Below are 22,085 nucleotides of genomic sequence, written 5' to 3'. Positions count from 1 at the left end.
TCCCGAGGTCATTCCAGTCAACCCCTTGAGATTCCCCAATGCGTGTCATCGTGTCAGGTTACTTTGGACAGGCATCCCCGCTACCGGTGGGCCCGTAGGCTAATGCTTGCCGGCTGCATTCGGTTTCCCTCATCGGATCGAGCGTGGGGGTCACTCCTGCAAGTCTAGGCCAGAAACCTGACGCGGTGTAGATCCCCACCATGTTCTAGGACGACACTGACTCTGTCCTAAAGAGCCGCAACCCCCGGACACTCTTGGCTACAACGTGTTAGCACCCCCTTCCAGTTTCTAGCACACCGTTCACTCCTAGGATCAAATCGAGCAATGGTCGATTTCTTGACATCGTTGCGTACCCTGTTGGTGCTTCCATCCCATCCAACGTGGAAGCCAGTAACATTCTCGCGCGGTTTGGAGTGATCACTTCTCACAATAAAGGTTTCACCTCCACCGTTACACTCCTTCTTCAACCCTCGTAGGCCAGCGGCTAGCCTCTTATGTTGTAGGCCCCCATGCAATCACTTCCTCTTGGATCATGCTATAGAATGGCTTTGTGTAGTACGACGTCTTCTGAGTCCTAATCCTCTGCATCCCCCCGCAGAAGAAGGGTTTACTACCTAAGTAGCCTCAACTTGATGGCCTTGTGCAGTCTCTCCAAGAAAAATGGGATTTAGTAGTGTTTGTTTAAAAGGGCAGATAATAGTGTGCGCTGCGGGCCTTCACAATAGCGTAGCTCAGGAACAAGTTCGGGGGGGGGGAATGATGTTGTCTATATGGAACCATGTTGCGACCAGCTGGCTCAGGTTCCCATGAGAACCCGGTGCATTCAATATCTCGCTTAGAAGAGAATTGATACACGCTTCCGCTTACACGGAACGTCTAGCTACATCTCTCCTGGCATGACGATCTGTCTAGTCCGATCAAAGCACTTCCAACCCCTCGAGGAGGAACTGAATGGGTCTGGGAAACTGCGATATTCTTTGTTCGAAAGGGTTATGGATGAATGCAAATTAAATGCAGGCAGCTTAGAAAACTTCAAATGTTTAGAATGCCCTGTCCACGATTCTCCGCCAAAGTCTGAGGTTGAGCCGTATGCAACGCGATCTTCAAAGAGTCCACACCTTTCATGGTTCCTGAGCATCGTTACTTAAGTAATGAAACAACGCCACGCGCCGTCTCCGTGGGATCGGCCTCGCAGGTGGGCTTGAGATCCATCCTCAGCCTTATTCGATGCTTAATCAGGCGCAGTGTTGTTCTTATGATTCATTAGCAGGATACAACTTTCGATGCAGAGTAGGAAAATGCTCACTGTCTCTTGGGTTGGGTGACTGTCCTGCTTCTCTGGAGGCTTTGCACAAATGATTGTCTTTAGAGGCAACAGAGGCACGATAGGTTTTACCACCCGTGGGCTGCCAGGCTTCTTAACAGATGCTCCTTTCAGGTTCTCTGTGGTGGTCTTGACCTCTGTGCAGTTCCCTGAGCCTTTGTCTTCCTTTACAACGCGTTGCCCGGGATCCTTCGGGGATATAGACCTGGACCTGGACCCGGACCCGAGAAGTTCTGCCCCATCCAGTTTCGTCGTCCGACTTTTGATTGTCGCCAGGCTCTGCATCTTTTCCCCTATACTTGTATCGATTTCGGTAGATGCTGGCACTCCGAAGCCTCCCTCAGTAGCTGCAGGATTCTGCGGACGGCGTGTGTTTGTGTGGTCCTGTCCGGACTGTCCGATCGCTTGGTAGAGCTTTTCGGTCTCCTGGCTGCGACTGCGGAGCTTCCGTTGTGCCTCCGCAAGACGTATCTGAAGCTCTTGGAACTCGCGGTGTTGATGTTCTAGGGCAGTTTTCGCATGGTCGCGCTCTGTTTCGATGCGATACACAAAGTCTTTGATGCGTTCACACTCCATTTTGAGCTCCCTGATAATTGCGCGCTCCGCTTCGAGCTCACTACCTCTCTGCTGGGTCTCCGCCAATGCCCGGGCTTGCTCTCGCTCCACGTTTGTTTGGAGAATATTCTTATACCCCTCCAAACTCTGCGCAAGCAGCCGGTTATTGGTACGGAGATTCATGAACTCAGTATCACGAATTGCCATTTGTGCCTTCAAAGCCGCATTTTCCCGGCCGAGGCTGTTCGTTTGCAGAATTTCCTCACTGACCGGACCCCTCACGTCCAATTCTGTCAGCAAGTATAGTGCTTGGTTCTGTAATTGGAGCAGCTTATCCGTTGCATCCTTGATGAGTATCCTTATGGATGCATTCCGTAAGAGGAGTTCATCAAAAGGTTCGAACTGGTCGAGTTGTGTCACCATATAGTCTCTCATGGCCACCAATGTCGCGGGGTCTATCTCAGCCGGCAACAGCTGCTGCATGTCTGCCAACACGAAGTTGACAGCATCTACCCGTTCCAGGTGCTGAAGATTTCTCAGGCTCGGAAAGCCAAATTGTGTTTGTTGTACCATATTGGGATCGTATGTGCTGCACCTTGCTTGATTGTCAGCGCAAATTCAGTGCGAGGCAGGAGAGTGTTTGTTGAAAACGGATTAGAAATTCATTTTACCAGTACTCAAAATAACATACCCTGAATGCTTTTGTGATCTTGGGGATGGAGGACAGTTGCGTTTTCGAGAGTCGGGTTCGAGGCAACAGGATTTGGGATTGAATGCCAGGGAACGAGGCCCTGATCAGATCGAGAAAAGAAAAATGATATCCATCTCAAGACGACCATCTAAAAAACGATGAATTGGTACATTTGCAGTGCAAAAAGTCCTCTTGTGTATCTAGGTACCTAGTCACCGAAAGTGTGCCACTAGCTTCAGGCAAGTGTGCTTCTCAAGTGGGGCCTATCGAGTCTAGTTGAGCAACCGATAATATCCTTAGTTCATAGTAGCCCTCTCTTCCATCAATGATACCTACTCCGTACTTGTCACGGGTGGGCTTTCTCCTTGCCTAGTGCGCTGCCAGCAAGTTTACTACTTTGGCCTCTCCGCCCGGAAACTGAAATGTACTACAATCTCGTCAAGACGGTGCCCCTTAGCCTTATCTGTGCGTTGCAAGGCTGAGGCTATAAGCACCTATTGTATTATAACTATTGTTTTTGGTATTATATTCTTTCTAAGCGCTAGGTCTTAAATGCTTACCACCATATAAAGGCACCATACTAGTATATGTCCTCAGACATATACGGAATAGAAGCGAAACCACATTGAGAGGCATGATGGTCTAACTTGGTACAGGTTGAAAGTATTTGGAAGCACATAGCTTGTGAATACAAAGGCACTTTCTTGCCGTTCCATGTAGTACTAAAGAGAAACACAGCGATGATGTTCTAAGCGGTAGCATCCGGGTACCATCTCCATTTGATGGGCGCTTCAACGTCCTCGAACGGGACGTAGGAGAGAATCTGACCGTTGCGGACCATGGGGTGTGCAAACTGCTTTATCAGCGTGTCGGAACTGATCCAGCGCTTCGCGAATCGATCGATGAACCAAGACGACCAGGACTCCCAGGTCAACTGGCGCATGCTCATATAGCCAACGTCATAGATGCGCTTGAGTTCCTTTGCGCGAAACCGTTGGTACCGAGCAAAGGCTTGCTCGAGCGATGTGGAATCTGGGTTTGCGTTGGCGGAAACGACCTTTTGGATCTCGCTTGCGAGCAAGGCTGTTGAGTGCATACCGCAGTTGACACCGAGTCCATTCACGCTCGAGCTTGTCACTGCCGCGTCACCTGTGAGAACAACGCGTTGCGTGTGCCATCGCGCCGCGAAGCCTTCTTCCTGGCTCACCAATCGAGCCGAGTCTTTGTTTATGTCAGGCCAAATGTCTCCAATCGTGACACCAGGAGCTCCCGAAATGTCGAAAAAAGACTGGGCGAACTCTTCCATCTCCTCCCTTGTATACTCGACACGCTCCGACAGTGGCTTGGGTAGCTTCTTGTACAAGACGAGACGGACCATTTCAACGTTGGTCCCCAGCTGGATGCCCATGCCCGTGTCTCTGGTCTCATAGAAAATGCCACTTTGAATCCCATGACGGTTCGGACCTTCGGCGTAGATACTGTAGAAGTGCGAAACCGTTGGGACTTCGGCGATATCAGAGGATGGCGGAGTGTCCGACTTCTGTGTCAGTTCTCGAATATAGGTCCTGGTCATGCTATGGGTTCCATCAGCCCCAATGACTATTGATCCTGTCTCGACCGTGCCATCTGCTAGATGCACATGGACATTGCTATCCGTGGCTTCGATTCTGACCACCTTGGCTCCTGTTCTGATAACCTTCTCGCGATTCGATATACTCTGCCAAAGTATTTCGATCAGTTCGGCCCGCTGAAGTGGCAACATGGGGTAGCCATGACTAAAAACATGTTAGCGGATAGCTATCGACGTTGCTGAGAACGCTTGTAACCCACCCATCTTCTAGTTGCTTCCATATAGTATAATCGCTGAGGATGGTACCGTCTTTCAGCCTATCACATTTGGAAACCAGCTTGTACGAGCGTCGCTTGGCTTCCTCGTAAAGACCAAGTTGATGCAGAAGGCGTGCCGTATGTGGCCAGAGCAATAAATGATTGCCTCGTTCGCGAAATGTAGCCGGGCCCCGCTCAAGAACGACGAAGTCTATGTTTGCCGCGAGAAGAGCTCTGGCCAAATACAGTCCACATGGCCCCGCCCCAATGATGATAACGCGAAATTGTGAGTTATGCATCTTGGTTGGAATGATGAAGCTGGCCCAAACGCAACGTTTTCGCAAACTTCAGATGCAGTCTGGAAATGACATAGAGACAAACGGCGAGAAATGGCTGGGAATGCTCTGGTATGCTCTCTTGGCTGTTCCTAACAGAAAATGTGCATGTATGGGGAGTGTCAGGAAGGGTAGAACGAAGAGCTATCTCCGAGCTCATATGCCTAAGAGAGAAGCACAGCCTTAAATCCGGGTACGTTGGCGGTAGACAAGAGCTGCAATGGACTTTGAGACAGTCTGGACTTGATGGCCGATATCCGAAGTGCATGAGCCCAGGCTTGTCATGTAACACAGCACAAGGACTGTTAATCTTCTGACCTGCTCATCAGGCCCAGCTGAGGTTTCGCCCCCACACCAACAGTGCACCAACCTGCACATATGTCTAGGCCTTCGCTTTTTGATGTTGGTCGTGCGGCCTAAAATCTTCTGATCGGCTCATCGGCCCACCTGAGGCTTCGCCACACACCAACAATGCAACCAAACCTGCATATGTGCAACGTGCCTGCGTGCCTGAGGTCTCTTTGTCTTTGCCTGGCTTACTGTGCGATGGACATAGTGTAAGACGGAATACTTGTGAGAACCGGTCAGCCGGCGCACGCTCATCTTGCCCGAGGCACATATATCAAAAGAACAGTAGCTTAAGTCGTAGCTGGTAAAGTAGTGAATGCGCTCATCGAATTCCACAATCTGATGCGCTTTCCAGTTCTACACAAGCACTATGGAAAGCGTGTCTTCAGTACGGTGGCGAAAAATCAGCAACATTGAGATATTCTGACACTTATTTGTTCAATCCCTTGTGTTCATATTTCTAAGACCCCTAAGTCGTTAAGCTATTCCAGGAGCATACGGAAAGACATTTACACTTCAACAGAATGGTGCCTGGACATCTTCGTTTACCCATACGAACGCTCCTCAGATTCGAACTAACCAGGAACTCAGTCTCTTCGTAATTGTGGGTATAGGTCAAGCAACCCCATAATCCCAGAAAAACACGAGCTTCTAGTACTAATGGGGCAAATTGTAGGGCGGAGAGCGGAGGCATGAGGTATCATCTTAAAAAAGGCATGAAGAGCGGTGTGGATCGCCCAATTCAAGCCGTTATATTCTTTTTCATGTCACGATATGATCCTGTGTAAGAATAATGCGTACTACTAAGACAGATAGAACGCACTCGACCATGTTGCAACCTACTTTGCACGTCGGCCCAAGAAAAGAGAAGCTCACATTGATTGACAAGGCTGTAAAGGGGTTGGAAAAGAGAGCGAAGTCCTACGCGGACGGGGAGATCTTAATGAGTAGCTCAAAATTGTCGAAGCCGAACAAATCCACCCCACGACAAGTAGTACGTGCTGATCTTAGGTGACAGCTTTGTCGGGCCGCAACGGGACACATCTTGGCATATATATCTATGTCGATTCAACCCCAGAGAAATTACCTTTCCGTACTTGAAAACTAATCTTTATTCTACATGCATAAAGACTAAAATTTGACTTGGAATTGAAGGGCGTTCGCAATATACACCCATGGTTTTTCGCGTGCTTGTGTTGGGGACGCTTTTCCCTATGTGGCTCACATGGAAGCTACGGATCCGGCTACTGCGTTCATAGAGTGTCTAGATGTAACATACTGAGTTGCTGATGTGAATACTTTTTTCCGGCAAATATTCTCTTGTGTGCCTGATCCTACATACCCAGGTCCTTGGGGCGTCCGGGGCAAGTGTCCGGAAGCCCCGGGGCGGAATGCTCAAGCCGGGGAGACATGGGAAATTGTCAAATTGATAAGTTAATGATCCACCGAGGCCTGACAATCAGCCGTCTGTGCCCTAGGCATCGATGGGAGCAATGATCAACGCTGTGATATTCTGGCTCAAGGGACCGGCCTGAGGGGGAAGCCGGAAATCCCCACATTTGACTTGACTCGACCCCCGTGTATATTGACAGTCATAAGCATGACAGTCTGAGCCCATCCGGGACTTGTCTCCCAAGGAACCGAGGCCAACAGCAAGGTAAGTCTTGTTTACACAGCATTCACCACAGGAACGCGCGGGCTGCCAGTGCTGTTGCAGCCTGCAAGAATAATCCGCAACAACGACCAGTGATAGGAATCTGGGCGGTCCGAGGTGATGCTGGCAAATTCTATAAATACAATTACGGTCTAGACTGCGCTTCGCGCTAGCAGACATCGGAGCCAAGGCACATGGACTCGGATGACTCGGTGGCAGACCCAACAACCGAGGTTGGTGATGGGTGACTCGATGGTTGCGGTGAGGTGCAAATATGAATAAGAATCCGAGCCCCCCCCCCCGGGTTCAGCTCCGGCTGGTCTGTTTCCCTCGTAGGCTCGTAGCAGCAACCAGGGTTGCACGGATTGAAAAGCTTCTAGAATGCTTCCACCTGGACCGTGACATTCATGCCTTAGTGTAGTTGGCGGCCGTTTGGATCACTACCACCTGCTCGGGCCGCGTGGGTCAGCTCGCATTGAAAGTTGGGGGTCCACAAGCCAAGCATTGGGTTTGTTTTGTTCCCTGGAACCTTATTGACGGGCTTGCTATAGCCTATAGGTGGGTGGAGCACTGCAAAAAGTTCGACACGACTTCTGGGGTGGTCGCGTCAGCCCGCACCTGCCGCCCTCCCAGGCCTCCCCATCAACAGGCGTACTGTAATCTGTGTATGCAGTTGTTGAGAGGCAGTGGCCTACATAGTACTGTGTACGTTGATTCTCCACTGCGGAACCGTCGACACCCAGCGTGCTGGCGTGTCGGACACAACCTTGGAAGTTACAACACACCTCAGCGTGGAGACGCGCCCAGGGCAGGTGGCAGGGCCTCCACCGTGTTGACATGTCGCGCAGGACGACAACATGGCCTCCAGGGCCTCGTCATGGTTCATCCCGCACATGCACATGCACATGCACCTCACCGTGCCATGCTGTCGGCCGACTTGACGAGACAGACAGACACAACTTGAAACATCCGGGTCCAGCTGACGAGTAGATATTCGAGGGAGCCGATGCACCCGACGGCGCAGCTGCAGGTCAGATCGTGAGTAGGACGCAGAGATCTCGATGCTGCAGAGTCTGCGACAGCCTTCCTCGTCGTGCGTACCCATAGACCCATTTAATTCGTGGCCTTCTCCAGAGTTCATGTTGTTTTTGCCGGCACCCACCTTGGACCTGGGGGCCCCGGCAACACCAACGAACGAGGTGGACAAACCCTAACCCCACCGCGGCATTCCCAAGTGCCGCTCGACCTCTTTGCTTCCTCTCCTACTTCCCTAATAAGTCGCCCCTGGCCCAGGCACCATTCGAGATGCCAAACGGCCCTGGGACAGAGAGCCCAATACGCCGTCACAACGAGGGCAGCAGCTGAGGTCTTGAAGCCCAACCTGGCCAAAACCTTGGCCCTGTCGGTGTCGCATTCCCAGTTGGGCAACCCAAGGCCCTCCCGAAATTCCCATCGGGCATTAACGACGGGTGGAGCAGCCGAGAAAGGATTGACAGGGTGAGTCCCGGCTCAAACAAAATGAGATATCAAGGAGCCGTTGCACGACAAAACCGCAGCCGCCGCTTCCTCCTCCCAGCTCGACTGCATCCCTCAAGCGATTCGTTCATTCACTCCTTTGTTTGTTTTCCCCTCTGATCAGAGGCTTCCAGGCTGCGCAGGCGGGCAGAGACGGGAATACACCAGCCCCAAGGAAAAGCGGCGCGGGACGCAATGGCAATGGTGACATTGGCAGAGATGGAGAAGGCGGCCTGCTGCATGATCCAGGTCATCAAGGACACCCCCGACCTGAGGACCACCAAGCTGGCCATCTCAGGAGACATGGCCATCCGGAAGTACCTGCCAGAGTATGGCCACCAACACGCAGGAGTAAGTCAAGTCACCTCACCTCTGATGACAATTCATAGAGCCACCGCAGTACTGACCCGGCCTGCAGCAAAGCATTGATCTCATCGTCAACTCGTCCACCTCGGCCAGTCTGCTCAGGAAGAAGCTGCTGCAACACCCAATGTCTCCGGTCGTTGAGTCATCCCAGATTCTGTACTACCAGATCTCCTCACCGCCATCCTCACCGCCGGCCACCTCGTCAAGGCCGCGGCCTGCCTCACCGGCATCAGGCTTCGAGGTCCGCATCACGCCCGAGATGCTGTGTCCTTTCCTCCCCAGCGCGGCAAAGCCAGCCAGCGAGATCCAGCCGACCCCCGAGCAGCTGCCCTACATCTCGCTCGAGGACCTGATCGTCTTCAAGATGGATGCCTGCGGCCTCCGCGACTCCACCCAGAGCAAGCAGACCGAGGTGCGCCACGCCGCCGCGCTCCTCGAGCTGGCCACGGAGCACAGCGCCCTGTCGCTCAACGATGACCAGGCCCGCATGGTCGAGGAGAGCCTGGCAGATGTGCTCCGCCACGCCCCGTCCGACAAGCAGTCCAAGGCCTGGTGGCAGTCCCGGCTCAACGGCACCTGCGACCCAGACGCCCGCAAGCCCGTCAAGGAGGTCCTGACCGACATGCTCGAGAACATGAGCCTGGACGAGGCCGCCAAGAAGTCGCCCTCAGACTCCGGCTCTCGCGGCATCCTCGGCCGGACTTCCAGCTCGAGCTCAAAGACCTCCCTCACCTCCATGACCTCGGGGTCCTCGGCCAGCTCGCCGATGAGCCCGACCACGCCGTCCTTCCCGCCGCCCCACTCGCGCACCGCCTCCAAGGACCTCAACGTGCAGACCACCGGCCCCATGCGGCCGCGCAAGTTCAGCACCTCTCAGAACAGCCCCGTCAAGATGTCTCACTCCCGCAAGAAGAGCGTCGACCAGGGGAGGCCCGCCAGACACAGCCAGATCCTGGGCAGCCTGCCCAGCGGCAACATCGCTCACAACGCCCTCCTCGACGACGGCCTTCACGCCTCCCCCGGGCTGGCCCTGACCGCGAGGTTCGAGTCCACCCCCGAGGACGGGAAGCTCATGACCGGTTCCTACTTCTGATGCCTTTTCAGGCCCTCTCTTTTATATTCTTCCCCCCCCCTCTTGGTTCCACGCCCACATCCGGGCACAAGCATATTTCCTAGGTCTTTGTCTTTAACAGCGAGCATCCTTTCATCAAGCGTCTCATGTAAATTTCAAAATGTTTTCTGGGTATAGGCACGTCGGGTTCGAAAAAGTTCTTTGCATCTTCTATCATGGTTTCCTGCAGCTGTTTTGTTTCATCTTGCTATACCACAAATACCCATATAGATTGGTCTCTTGGTTTTGGTCTGGGTTTGGATTGGACAAAAAGCTGCATAGCTGGACTCGAATTTCTTTTGTGTTCACGAAACCACAATGTAATGTATCATCTTGTATCATCTTGTATTATTGTACTGCGTTATAGATACTGCTGGGACTTCCCCTTAAAAACATCTCTTTTGTCTTTTTTTATTACAAAAACAAAGCCCTTGTTGCATTCGCCTTGCGATAATCTCAGAGTGAAACCAGTTACTACATTGTCCAGGAAACCTTGGTGGGTTCAGGTCGTAATACTTTTTAGCAATGACACATGTCGATCGTCCGGTGTCAGAGGACCAGATAGTGGCAAATTCTAGCGCAATCCTCTGCTAGAACAGTCGTTTTATATAAATTCTAAAGAGCACCCTATCTGCAACCCGTTGACAACAAGGCTCCCCCGTCTGGCATAAATCCATACGTAACGAACCCACCGCTTTCGTGCTAGAAAGCTTTAATTACTTGAGCAATCCGAGCTCCCGCATGATTATGTCGGCAGCCTTCTCGCCGATTGCGAGGGCAGTCTGCAGCTGGGTGAGCTTTGAATCTCAGGTCTTCAGTGGTTAGGATGCTTACGTTGTTGGTGTTTGCTCCGACATTCTGCGGCGGGATGCTCAGATCTGCGAGCTTGAGATTCTGAACCCCATACACGTTCAAATTCCCATCAACGACTCCCATCTCCTCCCTCGGCGCCATCTTGCACGAGCCGAGAGAGTGCCAAGTCGTCTGTATGTTCTCACGAAGATACTGCTCGATGGCCTTGTCGTCCTCGGCAGTGTACTCCAAGTCCTGCACGTCTGCGACGTTCCATCCCGTGGCCGAGTTATCCTCGACCAGTGCAGCTTTGGATTCCGGAGAGAACTTTGGGTGCCCTACCGCGACCTCCCCTCGGAACATCTTTGTACGCCGCATAAACTCGCGCTGTTTCTTGTATGCCCACACTTGCTTCTTGAGATCGATCTCGCCCGGGTCAGAGAAGAAGCCAGTATCAAAGTCCAGAGGGTCGTCGAAGTTCGGGCCAGTGATGTGCATCGAACCTCGGGAGTAGGGGTAACCCGTATAGTTGCCCATGAGAAGATATTGTCCTGGCTCCAGTGTTGACTGGTCACCCACAAAGCTAGATCATGGACAAGAATCAGCTGGTCAAGGGTGGGCCCCATAGCAGGTTCAACATTGATGATTTACTTACCCGTTGATCATTCCCATCAGCATGAGAGGCTTGTTGGGCTTATCTTTGAAGTCTTTCTCCCACGCCGCCAACAGATCCTTGTCCAAAGTTCTGCGATCTGCCTCCGAAGGCTGCATCTTCATACCGACTGAGATAAAGTTCCAACCTAGGATCTTGTCCTTGTCACGTATCAAATCTTCCTCCTTCTCCCGACCGCTAATGATGAAATCGGTGGTCTCACGTGGCTGGAGCCAGGTTCTGAAGGGTATAAGGATGAGGTGATGATCCTGCCAATTGTTTCCCACGCCGGGCAAATCAACCACGACCGGGACGCCCGCCTTCTCAAGCACGTCTGCGCCGCCAATGCCGGATCTCTCAAGGACACCTGGTGTTCCGTTTGCGCCACACGAGACGACGACCAGCTTCCGAGCCTTGAAGACCTGCTTCGAGCTGGTGGTGACGCCGGTCTGGATCTGCATGTGGAAATCAGGGTTGGGTGCAACTTCGACTCCGCATGCCCTCTTGGCGTCGTCGAGTATCACACGCACAACCTTGGTCTCGACGAGGACGTGTAGGTTCGGGTGCTTGCCATCTTGCAGCTTCGGGTGGAGGAACGTGTGGGCCGCATCCTGCCGTCTCCCCTCCGGGGACACGTACCTCAGCGATCGCTCGCAGCAGTTATTTGTGTCGAGGCTTTGCAAATCTTTGCTTTCGGGCAGCCCACCATAGGTCTCGAGCACCTTGATATAGTCGTCTTCTGGATTCTTGGCGCTGTACCCGCCGTGGCTGATATGGACTGGGCCTGAATAGCCGTGTCTGCTTGCATCACCAGGGCCGTGATAGGTCTCGAGCTATATGACACGCAACTGTTAGCAAGCGCTCAGACATCCATAATGTCAGGCTGACCTTTTGCACGAAGGGAAGGATCTCATTTGCCGTCCAGCCCGGCGTATTCCAAGAGTCAAAATCATCTCTCTGCGCTCTTGTATACCTGTAGTGGCGGTGTTTTTAAGTCAACGATTCAAGTTTCCTGAACAAGCGGAAACATCAGAATTTCCATACATCATGAAATTGATGGAAGATCCACCGCCAAGAGTTCCTATTCGAGGATGAAGTCAGTATCGGTTATTACAATTTAACCCCCGCCGCTATCTCGGAAAAACAAGAGTTAGCCCCCCCCCTGCAAAATGCCCCCTATTTCTTAGCTAAACTAAAACTTTACTAATAAAGTGGAAAACCCAATATTTTCAATAGAATACTATACCTAATGCCACCTATACCTTAAAAGAGGAAAAAAAGAGGCTAATAATAGTAAGCTATTACTTATTAAGCTATAAATTTTAGTAGTTAGAGTTTTATTTATATTCTAATCTATTCCCATTAAATAAATAGTTATAAACTAAGTTTTAAATTAACTATATTATAATTTAGAAATACTATTAGAGGATTACTATTATTTATATAATTACTTTAAGTATATTATTGCTATTACTATTAAATATAGTTAAGTTAAAATAATAGGCTTTAAAGGTTTATTAGCTTGCTTTTTTATAATAAATTTATAAAGCTTAATTAATATATAAGTTATATAAATTAAAAGTTAAAAATCTTTTACTTAATAAGTTAAACTTATACCTTAATAAAATATAATACTTTTTATTAAGTAGTTTTAAATTAATATTATTATAAAATAATAAGTAATATTTTAAAGCTTATATATAAAATAATAAATAAATATATATACTAGCCTATTAGCATAATAAAAGCTTTATAACTATTACTTTTAGTAGGTATATTAGCTAAATTATATAATAAAAATATTTATTTTTATTAATAAGTTTAGTTTTAATAAATAAAATGGTATAAAAGGATAAATTGGGTATTTATTAGATATACTTTATAAGTTAAAAGTTTTTAAGTAAAAACTTATTTTTATATTTTTTTATAATTATATTTAATAGTTTACTTATTATTATAATATATAAAAGTTATATAATAAAAAGTACTTTTATAATAGCTAATAAAGAGTATTTTATTAAAAATAAATTTATATTTAGGCTTAAAGTTAATTTTATAATAAATAATACTTTATAATATTATAATATAAAAATAATTAAAGTAATAAATATAAGAGGTATAAAATATAAATATTTACCTTTATATTTTTAATTTTAATTTTATTAAGATATATTTTAGTAATTTAAAATGCTATTTATATTATTAGTATTAATATAAGTTATTAAATTATAATTTAATAAAAATTTTATTTAATTTTTATTTTTATATTTAAAAGGTTAGGTTTAAGGCTAAAGCTATTTAAAAATATTTTTATTATATATAAGTATTAAAAAAGTATAAAATAAAGTAAATATAATAATACTAATTAAAAGTTATAAGGATTAAAATTAATAAAGTTTTAATTAAATATAATTATATAAATAAAAAGTATTATTTATAAGTTAAGTAGTTAGGTTAGTAGTTAAAATTAAAGTAAATAAATTAGCTATAAGTAAATTTATTTAATTAATTAGTTATTTAATATTAAATATTTAATTTATTTTATTTACTTAAAATAATTAATTTTTTTAATTATTTTTATTACTAATTATATTTTTATATATTTAATTATTATTTCCTTATTTAAAAGTTTTTAAAACTTATTATATAATTTTTACCTTATTAAATATAAAGAACTATTTTAATAGGCTTTTAATTCTTTTATTAAATAGCTAACCTAATTATAAGGCCTAGTATTAAATAAAGTTAATTAATTAGTTAAATAACTTTTATAGGCTTTATAAAGTATATACTTTTAATATTTATTTAATAGTTTATTAAATAGCTATTTAATAGCCCCTATTATAATAGTAAGTCTTTTTTATTATTATTACTATTAAAAAAACTAATAAAGTTTTTTTTTCTTTTTAAGTATAGTTTAATTAGTATTTTAATTAGTAAGATAGCCTTTAAATTATGCCTATTAAATTAAATATTTTTTTTTTTATAAAGCCTATAAAAGTTAAGTTTTTTATATTTTATAACTCTTATAAATTACTTAAATTAAGCTTTTTTTAATAGGTTTTTAAAATATTTTTAAAATATTTTTATAATAAACTTTTAATATAAAACTATTTTATTCCCCTTTACTTATAATAATAATAATAAGAAAATAACTAATAGCCTTTACCTTTATAATAGGCTTTTAAATATTATTATTATTACTATTAATAGTAGTAGGGCCCTATTAAACTTATAAAAAGAAGCTAGTAGTAATAATAGTAATAATGGCCCTATTAAGGCTATTTAGCTATATTTAATTTTAAATAAATTAATATTAAATAATAAATTAATAATTATATTAATATTATTTTTTTACTTTTATTTTTATTACTTTTTTAGGAGGGATAAAGCTAATTTTATTATTATTAGGCTTTTTTATTAAGCTTTATTTAAGCTATTTAATAATTAAAAGGACTTTTAGTAAGTACTTAATTATAATATTATTTATTATAATTATATTAAATTAGTTTTTAAGTTTTTATTAAATAAATTAATATATATATTATTTTATTTAATAAAATACTATTATTATAAGAAATTCTTTTATTTTAATAGTAATAATTAGCTTTATAGTAATTATTTAAAGGATATAATTATATTTTTATTAGTTATTTATATTTTTCTATATAAGGTTTACTTTTACCTTTATTTTAATTTTTATTTAATAGTTGTTAATATAGGTTGAGAAGTTTTAAGGTTTAAATTTTTATTAAATATATTTAAGTTTGCTATTTACTTAACTATTAGTAAATTATCTTTTAGGGTAGCTACTTATTAAATAGTTAGTAATAGTTAAAAATTTTAACTAGTAGGTATTTAATTAAGTAATTACCTTATAATATAGGTATTTATAACTTTTATATTAATAATATAATTTTATAATTATGTAAAATTGAAAAAAAGGTTTTTAAGATTTAAAAGTATATTTATAATATTATTATAATTAAGTATTTTAATTTTTATTAATATTTTTTATAATTTTTAACTATAAAGTTAAAAATTTTTAATTTATAAACTAACTAGCTTTAATAAAAATATTTTTAGTTTAATAATTATATTTAAATAGTTTTTATATTTTTTTAATTAAATTTTTAAATAAATTAATATAATTTAATAAAAACCTTAAATCCTTTAACTTTTATTTTTTTTTAATATAATAGTTTATTTTTAAATTATATAATAAAAATAGTATTAGCTTTTAAGTTGTAAATTTTAATAAATAAAGTTAGGGCTAGTTTATTTAAATATATTTATATTAAAAATTAATTAAATAACTTTTAAAATATTTAATATTATTGCTATTATTATTTATTAAAACCCTATTTTATTAATAAAAGGGTTTTTATTATTAGTACCTTTTAAAGCCTTTTTTTTATTATTAAATATATTTTTTTATTATTAATTTTAATAATATTCTTTTATATCTTTTAAATTACTTAATTTATTATAGCAGCCTTATTTTAGGTAGTTTTAAAAATATTTATAAATACTTTTAAGTAGTTTATTAAGCCTTAGTTGCTTTAATAATTAACTTTTAAATATATAATTATTTAAATAATATAATATTTTTATTAATAAACTATATAATTTAACTTTTAAATAGGTTTTATATAATAAGTGTTAAATAGTTTAAGCTTAATAAGTTAATTAAAATATATTATTTATAATATTAGCTAGGCTAATATTACCTTATATTAAAGTAAGTAGATTATATATACTTTTATAGGCTAGGCTTAAATTAATTATATAAAACTAATATAATATTACTTTTACCTAATTAGGTAATAAAAATAACTTATTATTAGTGTTAATAAAGTTAATATAGGTATTTTAATAAGAATATTGGGTTTTCTATCCTGCTAGCAAAGTTTTAATTTAGCTAAGGAATAGGGGGCATTTTATAGGGGGGGGGCCAACTCTCATTTTTCCGAGACAGCGCATATATCCACCCACGCCATAACTTTAATGCACTCTCCGCACAACACGCACGGGCAATTTTTCTGTCCGAGCCGGGCACGTGAGCAGGGGAGGTCAACTAACCTCCTGAAGGAACGATTGCTTCCCGTCCAGCCAGGTGCTCAGAAGCCTTGGCTTTATAGAACAACGCCGTCTTGCTGGTTGGCAACAGATGCTGGTACATGAGGAGCGGATTGACCACATTGGGCACGTTGAAATTGTCCTGCCCGCCTTCGATGACGAGAATGGACAGCTCAGGATCGGCTTCTGCCAACCTCCCGGCCACCACGCATGCGGCAGTCCCCCCTGGAGTTTGTTGTGATTAGCCTGCCTCTCATCTACGGGATACAGAGAGCAGGGCAATTGAAACGTACCTCCAGCAATAATCACGTCCACCTCATCAATACACTCGCTGAATGTGTTAGTAAGCCCCATGTTGTCTTTCTTGTCGTTACACAGAGCAGAGCACAGATCATGGAGGACTGAACGATGCGCAAATAGGGATATTTCTATATTTAAGCTAGAGGGGTCAGCGCGAGCGGAGAACAAATAGTTAAACCTTTCCACAGTGAAATGTCAGATGCGGATCATATCCGACTTGTGCCCATATCCGACATGCACATACCTAGGCAGAGAGAGACCACGATGATCTCCTCGAACGTGGATTCTTCGGTTGCTGGGATTCCCGTAAGCCCTGCCCCCTTTCAGCGGTTATGTAGTACCCCAAGCGGATGAAGTTTCCGTTGAGCGCCAATGATGTTCGTAACCCCAATTTTGACCGCCGATTCGGGCCTGTCTGCATAAGCCACTTGCATGGGGAGTAATACCAAGGAAACAGACAAGGGATAAGATCGACCTCTGATTTGCAAACACTTGTTAGCTTCCGTGAAATAGTCTCTCTGGGCGCCTGCTGTGGACGCCAGACTGCTTGCATGATCACGCGGGGCTGGATTGCCAAGAAGAAGTAAGTGTCTTTAGTGTCAGCTTCGGCACTTGGACTACGGGGTTTTCGTAAGCAGAGATTCCAAAGAGCTTCAGACGCGTTAAGAGCAGCGAGTCATTTGAAACAAGAGGGATTCAGAAATAGAATACGGCACTAAAACCTTGTGGTGGAGGGTGAATTATTCTAGTGTACGTAAGAGAAGCCCCGGGCATTTACCGCTGCCGCATCAAGGCCATTCTCGTGTAGTGATCTGGGACACATAGGTGTTCAGAACTCTTCCAAAACCATAAAGCCCCATCAGCTGGTTGCATCAGACCAAGACCAATATACCTGCCATGGCAATGGCTATCACTGATCCGATGGCGCTCCGAAGTGGCGGCAAAGCTGCGGAGTTGTTGGGGGAAGCCGGATACTCGCCACATCCAGCGGCAGTAGGCAGAGCGCCTGGACCGGCATCGGTCGCTACTATCTGGCTGCCGCAGTCAGCAGCTTGGGCGAGATACACCTGCCTGTTGTCCCAGTCAAAAATCGGTACGCAGCTCGTAGAAACGGAACCCCAAGGCTATACACAGGCGGGTCTGTAGCAATAGAGGTATCAGTCACAGCCAGGAAACATTGCATATCTCCACTGTTGTCAACTTCTTCTGTAACAAGGTCCTTGTAGCTGACGCGAATGGTCTGATTGTTGAAGTTCACGTCCAATCCGCCTGCCCTTGATATCACAATGGGCGTTGCAAGAGTTGGTGCCGGACCACGTCGACTGAGATCCTCCAATATCAGCGCAAATCCGAGATGATATGCCCTCTGGCGTCATTTCATTACATTCGCCACTATCCAGGAGCACAGGGAAGATGGTTTGCTGGTATTTGATGGGAGACTGCTGACCCGGGACTGGACTGCGACAAAGTAACTAACAACGCCCATCAGCTGGTTGTCGGGCTCCCTGAGCACCTGCAGTCACTTTCCCGTTTGATATGAACTGGAGATTGCGCGCCCGGAAGGGTCATAGGCGCCCGCTAAGAGCTCTGGGGATTCCAAGGCGGTGTTTGCAGAGGGCCCCGGAACTTCTTCACATCCAGGCCCCAAATAGGATGGATCCGGACCGCTGCTGGCTGATATGAAGGTTGAATGTACTGCTTGCAATCCATTAAAGAAGTACAGCTCGGTGGTACTGTTGTCTCCATAACGGTTAGAAAAAGGGCCGCTGAGAGGGCTGGCTGTTGCAGTCAACTCTGGATGGTAGTGATTGACACGTTTGCAGTACTCTCAGTTGGGTGCAGCACGCCAGTATCGAGCCCCTCGGGATGCTCTAGAGTAGAAGAGTCTGTGGTATACCAGAGTTCGGAGCTTTCGGTGTCGAGAATGACGGTGGCGGGTAGTCCTTGGATTGAGATGTCGATGGGGTAGAAAGAGGAATTGCTTTCCAACTCAACCAACAGCGGCGTGCTGGTCGACCTGGCCGTACTAGTCCGCGCTCCTGGGTCTCCATTCAATTCAAAATCTGGTGCAGTGGCAGCCTCGAGGCCCGTCAGGCTTCCAATATTGACAGCTGAGCTGGTTTGTGTAGATACAAGCGCCATGTCTGCAGTGACCAGGCAGATGTGGTACACTGTGGAATGCTTGTAAAGAATGGATTGCTGACAATAAATCTTGCTATTGACTTCAGATGTGGCCTGGGTTAGGTCATGACAATGTTGGATGACGGGACGAAGAAGTGTTGGGTGAAGATGGTGCGAGGAGTGGGGATGAAGGAAGCTTTCAATGTCGTTTTCGTTGAAGTTGACAGGGTGCTACGACTGGTATAGAGAGTTGAGGCACCAGAAGGCGCTTTTCAAAGCCCTTTTCGACAGCCCAATCCAATGTTGGACATGTGTCGAAGCAAGGCCAAGGATAACTGCAGGCCTAGGGGTTCGGGCACGGAAGGAGCTTTAAAGGTTGCAGAGTACACCAAAGCCTGGACTGTAGGTACCTAGGTAAGTAGGTACTTACCTGGGTAAGATACTAAACTGTGGGAACATTCACTCATCACTCACACCAAAATCTATCCTTCAGATGCTCTATTCCCTGTCATTTTACATGCACTTGTACCAGAGAGTGAAACGGGTGAAATGTGCCCATGGATTTACTGAATAGATAACAACATGGCTGTGTCCAACTGAGGAACCTCACAATGCTAAACTTTCTGGCTGAGATGTGCAGCTGGCAAGAAAACCATACACACACAATCAAGCCCTTGATGCTTTCATTGTTGAGAAGGTACAGCATCCGACCCACCCCATCGATGATACGAGATGGTCATAGCTGTCAACGGCCTTATTGAGTAAACTGTTATGTCCAACAAAAGCCATTCTACCACCGTGTCACATTTGTGAGCCCCAGTGTACTTGCTACAGTATACATTTCCCTATACTTCTTGCCCAATCAGATCTTGACAGGGGTGCCGCTAGTGAGTCTGCCGACTATCGTGCGGGTTTGATTATCTCAAGCGGGTGTGCACATTCCGTTGCAGGGACTTTAATGCGAGGAAAGTGCATTGGTCTTAAACAGTATTCAACATTGAGCGCATTGGGATGTTGCCCGCCCGTGCTTGTTGTGCAGCCTTCAGTTTTATTGGTATGTCTCGTTGAGATGGAGCAGCCCTTAAGCTTCAGAGTGTCTACAAATGAAGGGGTGCCTGCACAGTCTGTGGCTTTGAGTGACGTTGAGACCCCACCCAGTTTCGTGCCAAGAAACGAACAACACACCTTGTGGCGGTCAAACGCGCGCTTTCTATGTGTTCAAAGATCCACATTGAAGCCTTTACGACCACGTGGTATCTTGTATATCATCTTCGTGACTCGAGGTGCCATCAAATTCTGAACCTCGTCAAGTCAAACCCCCTCTCATCGCTCATCGCTCATCGCTCACCATCCAGCGAAACTCCCAGACCATGGCTCAACTCGTAGAGAAACTGACCGCCTCTGGTGGCACCGAATCCGCAGGTAGGACTCCCTCGCCCGCTTGATCAGGTCACAGAGCCGCTGATACGTGAGCAGGGTTTCTAAACGACATGATCCAACAGCTATGGCCCAACATAAATGTCGCTGGCGGCAGGATGGTCAAGGAGATAGTTGAGCCCATCCTCGCCTCCACACTACCAGGCCCCCTCTCTTCTCTGCGTTTCACCAAGGTCGACCTCGGTCAAGAGCCAATTAGGATATCCGCAGTCGATGTACACAAGACTCAGAATGGAGGCATCAAGCTGGATATGGATATCGTTTGGGATGGCAAGAGTGACATTGATCTCGAAGGAGGCTTGATCCCCAAGCTGGTAAAACTGCGCGCTGCATGCAACTTGATTCATTGAAAACACGAGAAATGACGCTTTTCTAACCTTCTGTGACAGGGAATAAGAAACATACACCTCAAGGGCCGGCTTTCAATCCTTCTCGCCCCTTTGACCAACATCATCCCTCTAGTATGAGCCCCTCCCGCAGAACTTGAACCTCGTGTCATGAGACGACCGCATGCCCACATGTGCTTACATTGTTGCAAAGATCGGCGCTGCACAAGTGGCCTTTATCAACCCACCACAACTGAAGCTCGACTTTACTGATGCAGCCAATATTGCCGACTGCTTCCTGGTCGACAAGGCCATCCGCAAAGTCATTCTCAACATTATCTCCTCCATGGCTGTCCTGCCAAACCGCTTCTTGGTCAAGCTGGACTCCAATAACGACTACTTCAAGACTTATCTGCCCCATCTGGGTGCCCTTCGCCTGACTATTGAGAAGGCAACTGGAGTTCAGGGACCCAAGCACAATTCCGTCATGAAGTTTCTGAACAAGATCGTCAAGGATGTCCCTGACTGTTACTGCAAGGTCGCTGTTGGGGCGGAAGAGGAATGGCGAACGACCACCAAGAAGGACAATAACAACCCGGAATGGAATGAGACGCATGACTTCCTCGTCGCAGACAATGATCAAGAGATAGTCATTGATTTGCAAGATGAGGATCTTGGAAGCGATGACGATATAGGCATCGCCACTACCACCGTCAAGGACATTCTGCTCGACGGTGGATCGAAAGAGCTGGAGCTCTTCCACCAGGGCGAGCCCACAAACGCCAAGGTCAGCGTCAGGGCCCAGTTCTTCAACTTTGTTGATGATGCCGGGATTCTCTCCAGCAAGAGCGACGCGGAGGAGGGCCAGATGGTCGGACTCGCGACCGTGCTCATCGGCAGCGTTTCAGGGCTGCAGGGCCAACGGGACGAGCTGAACCCCAGCATCAAAGTGACGTGGGGCGAGAAGCAATTCTTCACAGCTGCCAAATCCTACACCCCCGGAACGGATATTTTCAACCCATCCTTCGATCAGGCCTTTAGGATCCCTTTGACCGCTGACTTGCTCGCAAACCCTGCAAGCTTCAAGCTTACTCTCCTGAACAAGAAGGACGACCAAGGCTCCTTTGAGATCCCCTTCTCGGATATCCTCCAAGCCCCTGGCTTGATCAAGGAGGAGAGCTTTACTGTTGGTATGGGCGTGACTGTGAGGGCCAGCATCTCACTCCGGGCCTTGCGACTCGCCCACTAGTCCTGACCTACACCATCGCAAACATCTCCTAGCGCTCAATGATCTCGGTGTCATTTCTGTTACAACGGAGGTTTTTTTTTATGGCGTTAAAAATCGTGCATTTCCTCAATTGTAAAATCTGGGCAAATTGCAAGTGTTCGAAGATGGATGTATCGACGATTAACGGTGCACAATCGTTCAATCCAACTATTGGTGTTACATGCCGATCCGTGGGATAAAGAAGGCTTTGTTGAACACAATAACAACACCTGTCATCATGCATGCTGCTTGTTCTAAATATAACTCAAAGCCGTGGTCCGGTATTGCCGGGTCATTTGAAAGGTCTTGTTCCTCTCAACAAAGCTCGTTTCTGTAACAATAGAGACATCGCATCCGTACTAAATCGAGCGATGAAGCCCTTCCT

At 45.3% G+C, this 22,085-nt stretch overlaps 5 protein-coding genes across 5 annotated transcripts; 2 read left to right on the top strand and 3 right to left on the bottom strand.

The window, feature by feature from the left end:
- Positions 1 to 1,231: 1,231 nt before the first annotated feature.
- On the bottom strand, positions 1,232 to 2,362 carry KVR01_009739 (uncharacterized protein; the record flags this gene model as incomplete). The annotated part of the gene is made up of 1 exon (XM_044785519.1): positions 1,232 to 2,362. One exon carries the CDS (start codon positions 2,360 to 2,362, stop codon positions 1,232 to 1,234), a length of 1,131 nt encoding a protein of 376 aa, XP_044640987.1.
- A 956-nt stretch (positions 2,363 to 3,318) lies between these two features.
- Positions 3,319 to 4,404, bottom strand: KVR01_009977 (uncharacterized protein; the record flags this gene model as incomplete). Its single annotated transcript, XM_044783851.1, has 2 exons — positions 3,319 to 4,345; positions 4,397 to 4,404. The coding sequence occupies 2 exons, from the start codon at positions 4,402 to 4,404 to the stop codon at positions 3,319 to 3,321; spliced, it is 1,035 nt and encodes a 344-aa protein (XP_044641225.1).
- A 3,616-nt stretch (positions 4,405 to 8,020) lies between these two features.
- On the top strand, positions 8,021 to 10,182 carry KVR01_009702 (uncharacterized protein). Its single transcript, XM_044784063.1, has 2 exons — positions 8,021 to 8,600; positions 8,668 to 10,182. Exons 1-2 carry the CDS (start codon positions 8,445 to 8,447, stop codon positions 9,706 to 9,708), a joined length of 1,197 nt encoding a protein of 398 aa, XP_044640950.1. The 5' UTR covers positions 8,021 to 8,444; the 3' UTR covers positions 9,709 to 10,182.
- Positions 10,183 to 10,316: 134 nt separating this feature from the next.
- KVR01_009823 (uncharacterized protein) lies at positions 10,317 to 16,603 on the bottom strand (the record flags this gene model as incomplete). The annotated part of the gene is made up of 7 exons (XM_044787931.1): positions 10,317 to 10,508; positions 10,561 to 11,101; positions 11,174 to 12,003; positions 12,059 to 12,143; positions 12,215 to 12,251; positions 16,253 to 16,474; positions 16,543 to 16,603. 7 exons carry the CDS (start codon positions 16,601 to 16,603, stop codon positions 10,443 to 10,445), a joined length of 1,842 nt encoding a protein of 613 aa, XP_044641071.1. The 3' UTR covers positions 10,317 to 10,442.
- A 3,237-nt stretch (positions 16,604 to 19,840) lies between these two features.
- On the top strand, positions 19,841 to 21,889 carry KVR01_009867 (uncharacterized protein). Its single transcript, XM_044789317.1, has 4 exons — positions 19,841 to 20,092; positions 20,147 to 20,421; positions 20,497 to 20,568; positions 20,648 to 21,889. Exons 1-4 carry the CDS (start codon positions 20,041 to 20,043, stop codon positions 21,680 to 21,682), a joined length of 1,434 nt encoding a protein of 477 aa, XP_044641115.1. The 5' UTR covers positions 19,841 to 20,040; the 3' UTR covers positions 21,683 to 21,889.
- The last annotated feature ends 196 nt before the right edge of the window (positions 21,890 to 22,085 follow it).

This window comes from Diaporthe batatas (assembly GCF_019321695.1).
Source record: "Diaporthe batatas strain CRI 302-4 chromosome Unknown Contig00012, whole genome shotgun sequence".
Taxonomy (NCBI): domain Eukaryota; kingdom Fungi; phylum Ascomycota; class Sordariomycetes; order Diaporthales; family Diaporthaceae; genus Diaporthe; species Diaporthe batatas.
This window is presented reverse-complemented; position numbering and strand designations above follow the sequence as displayed.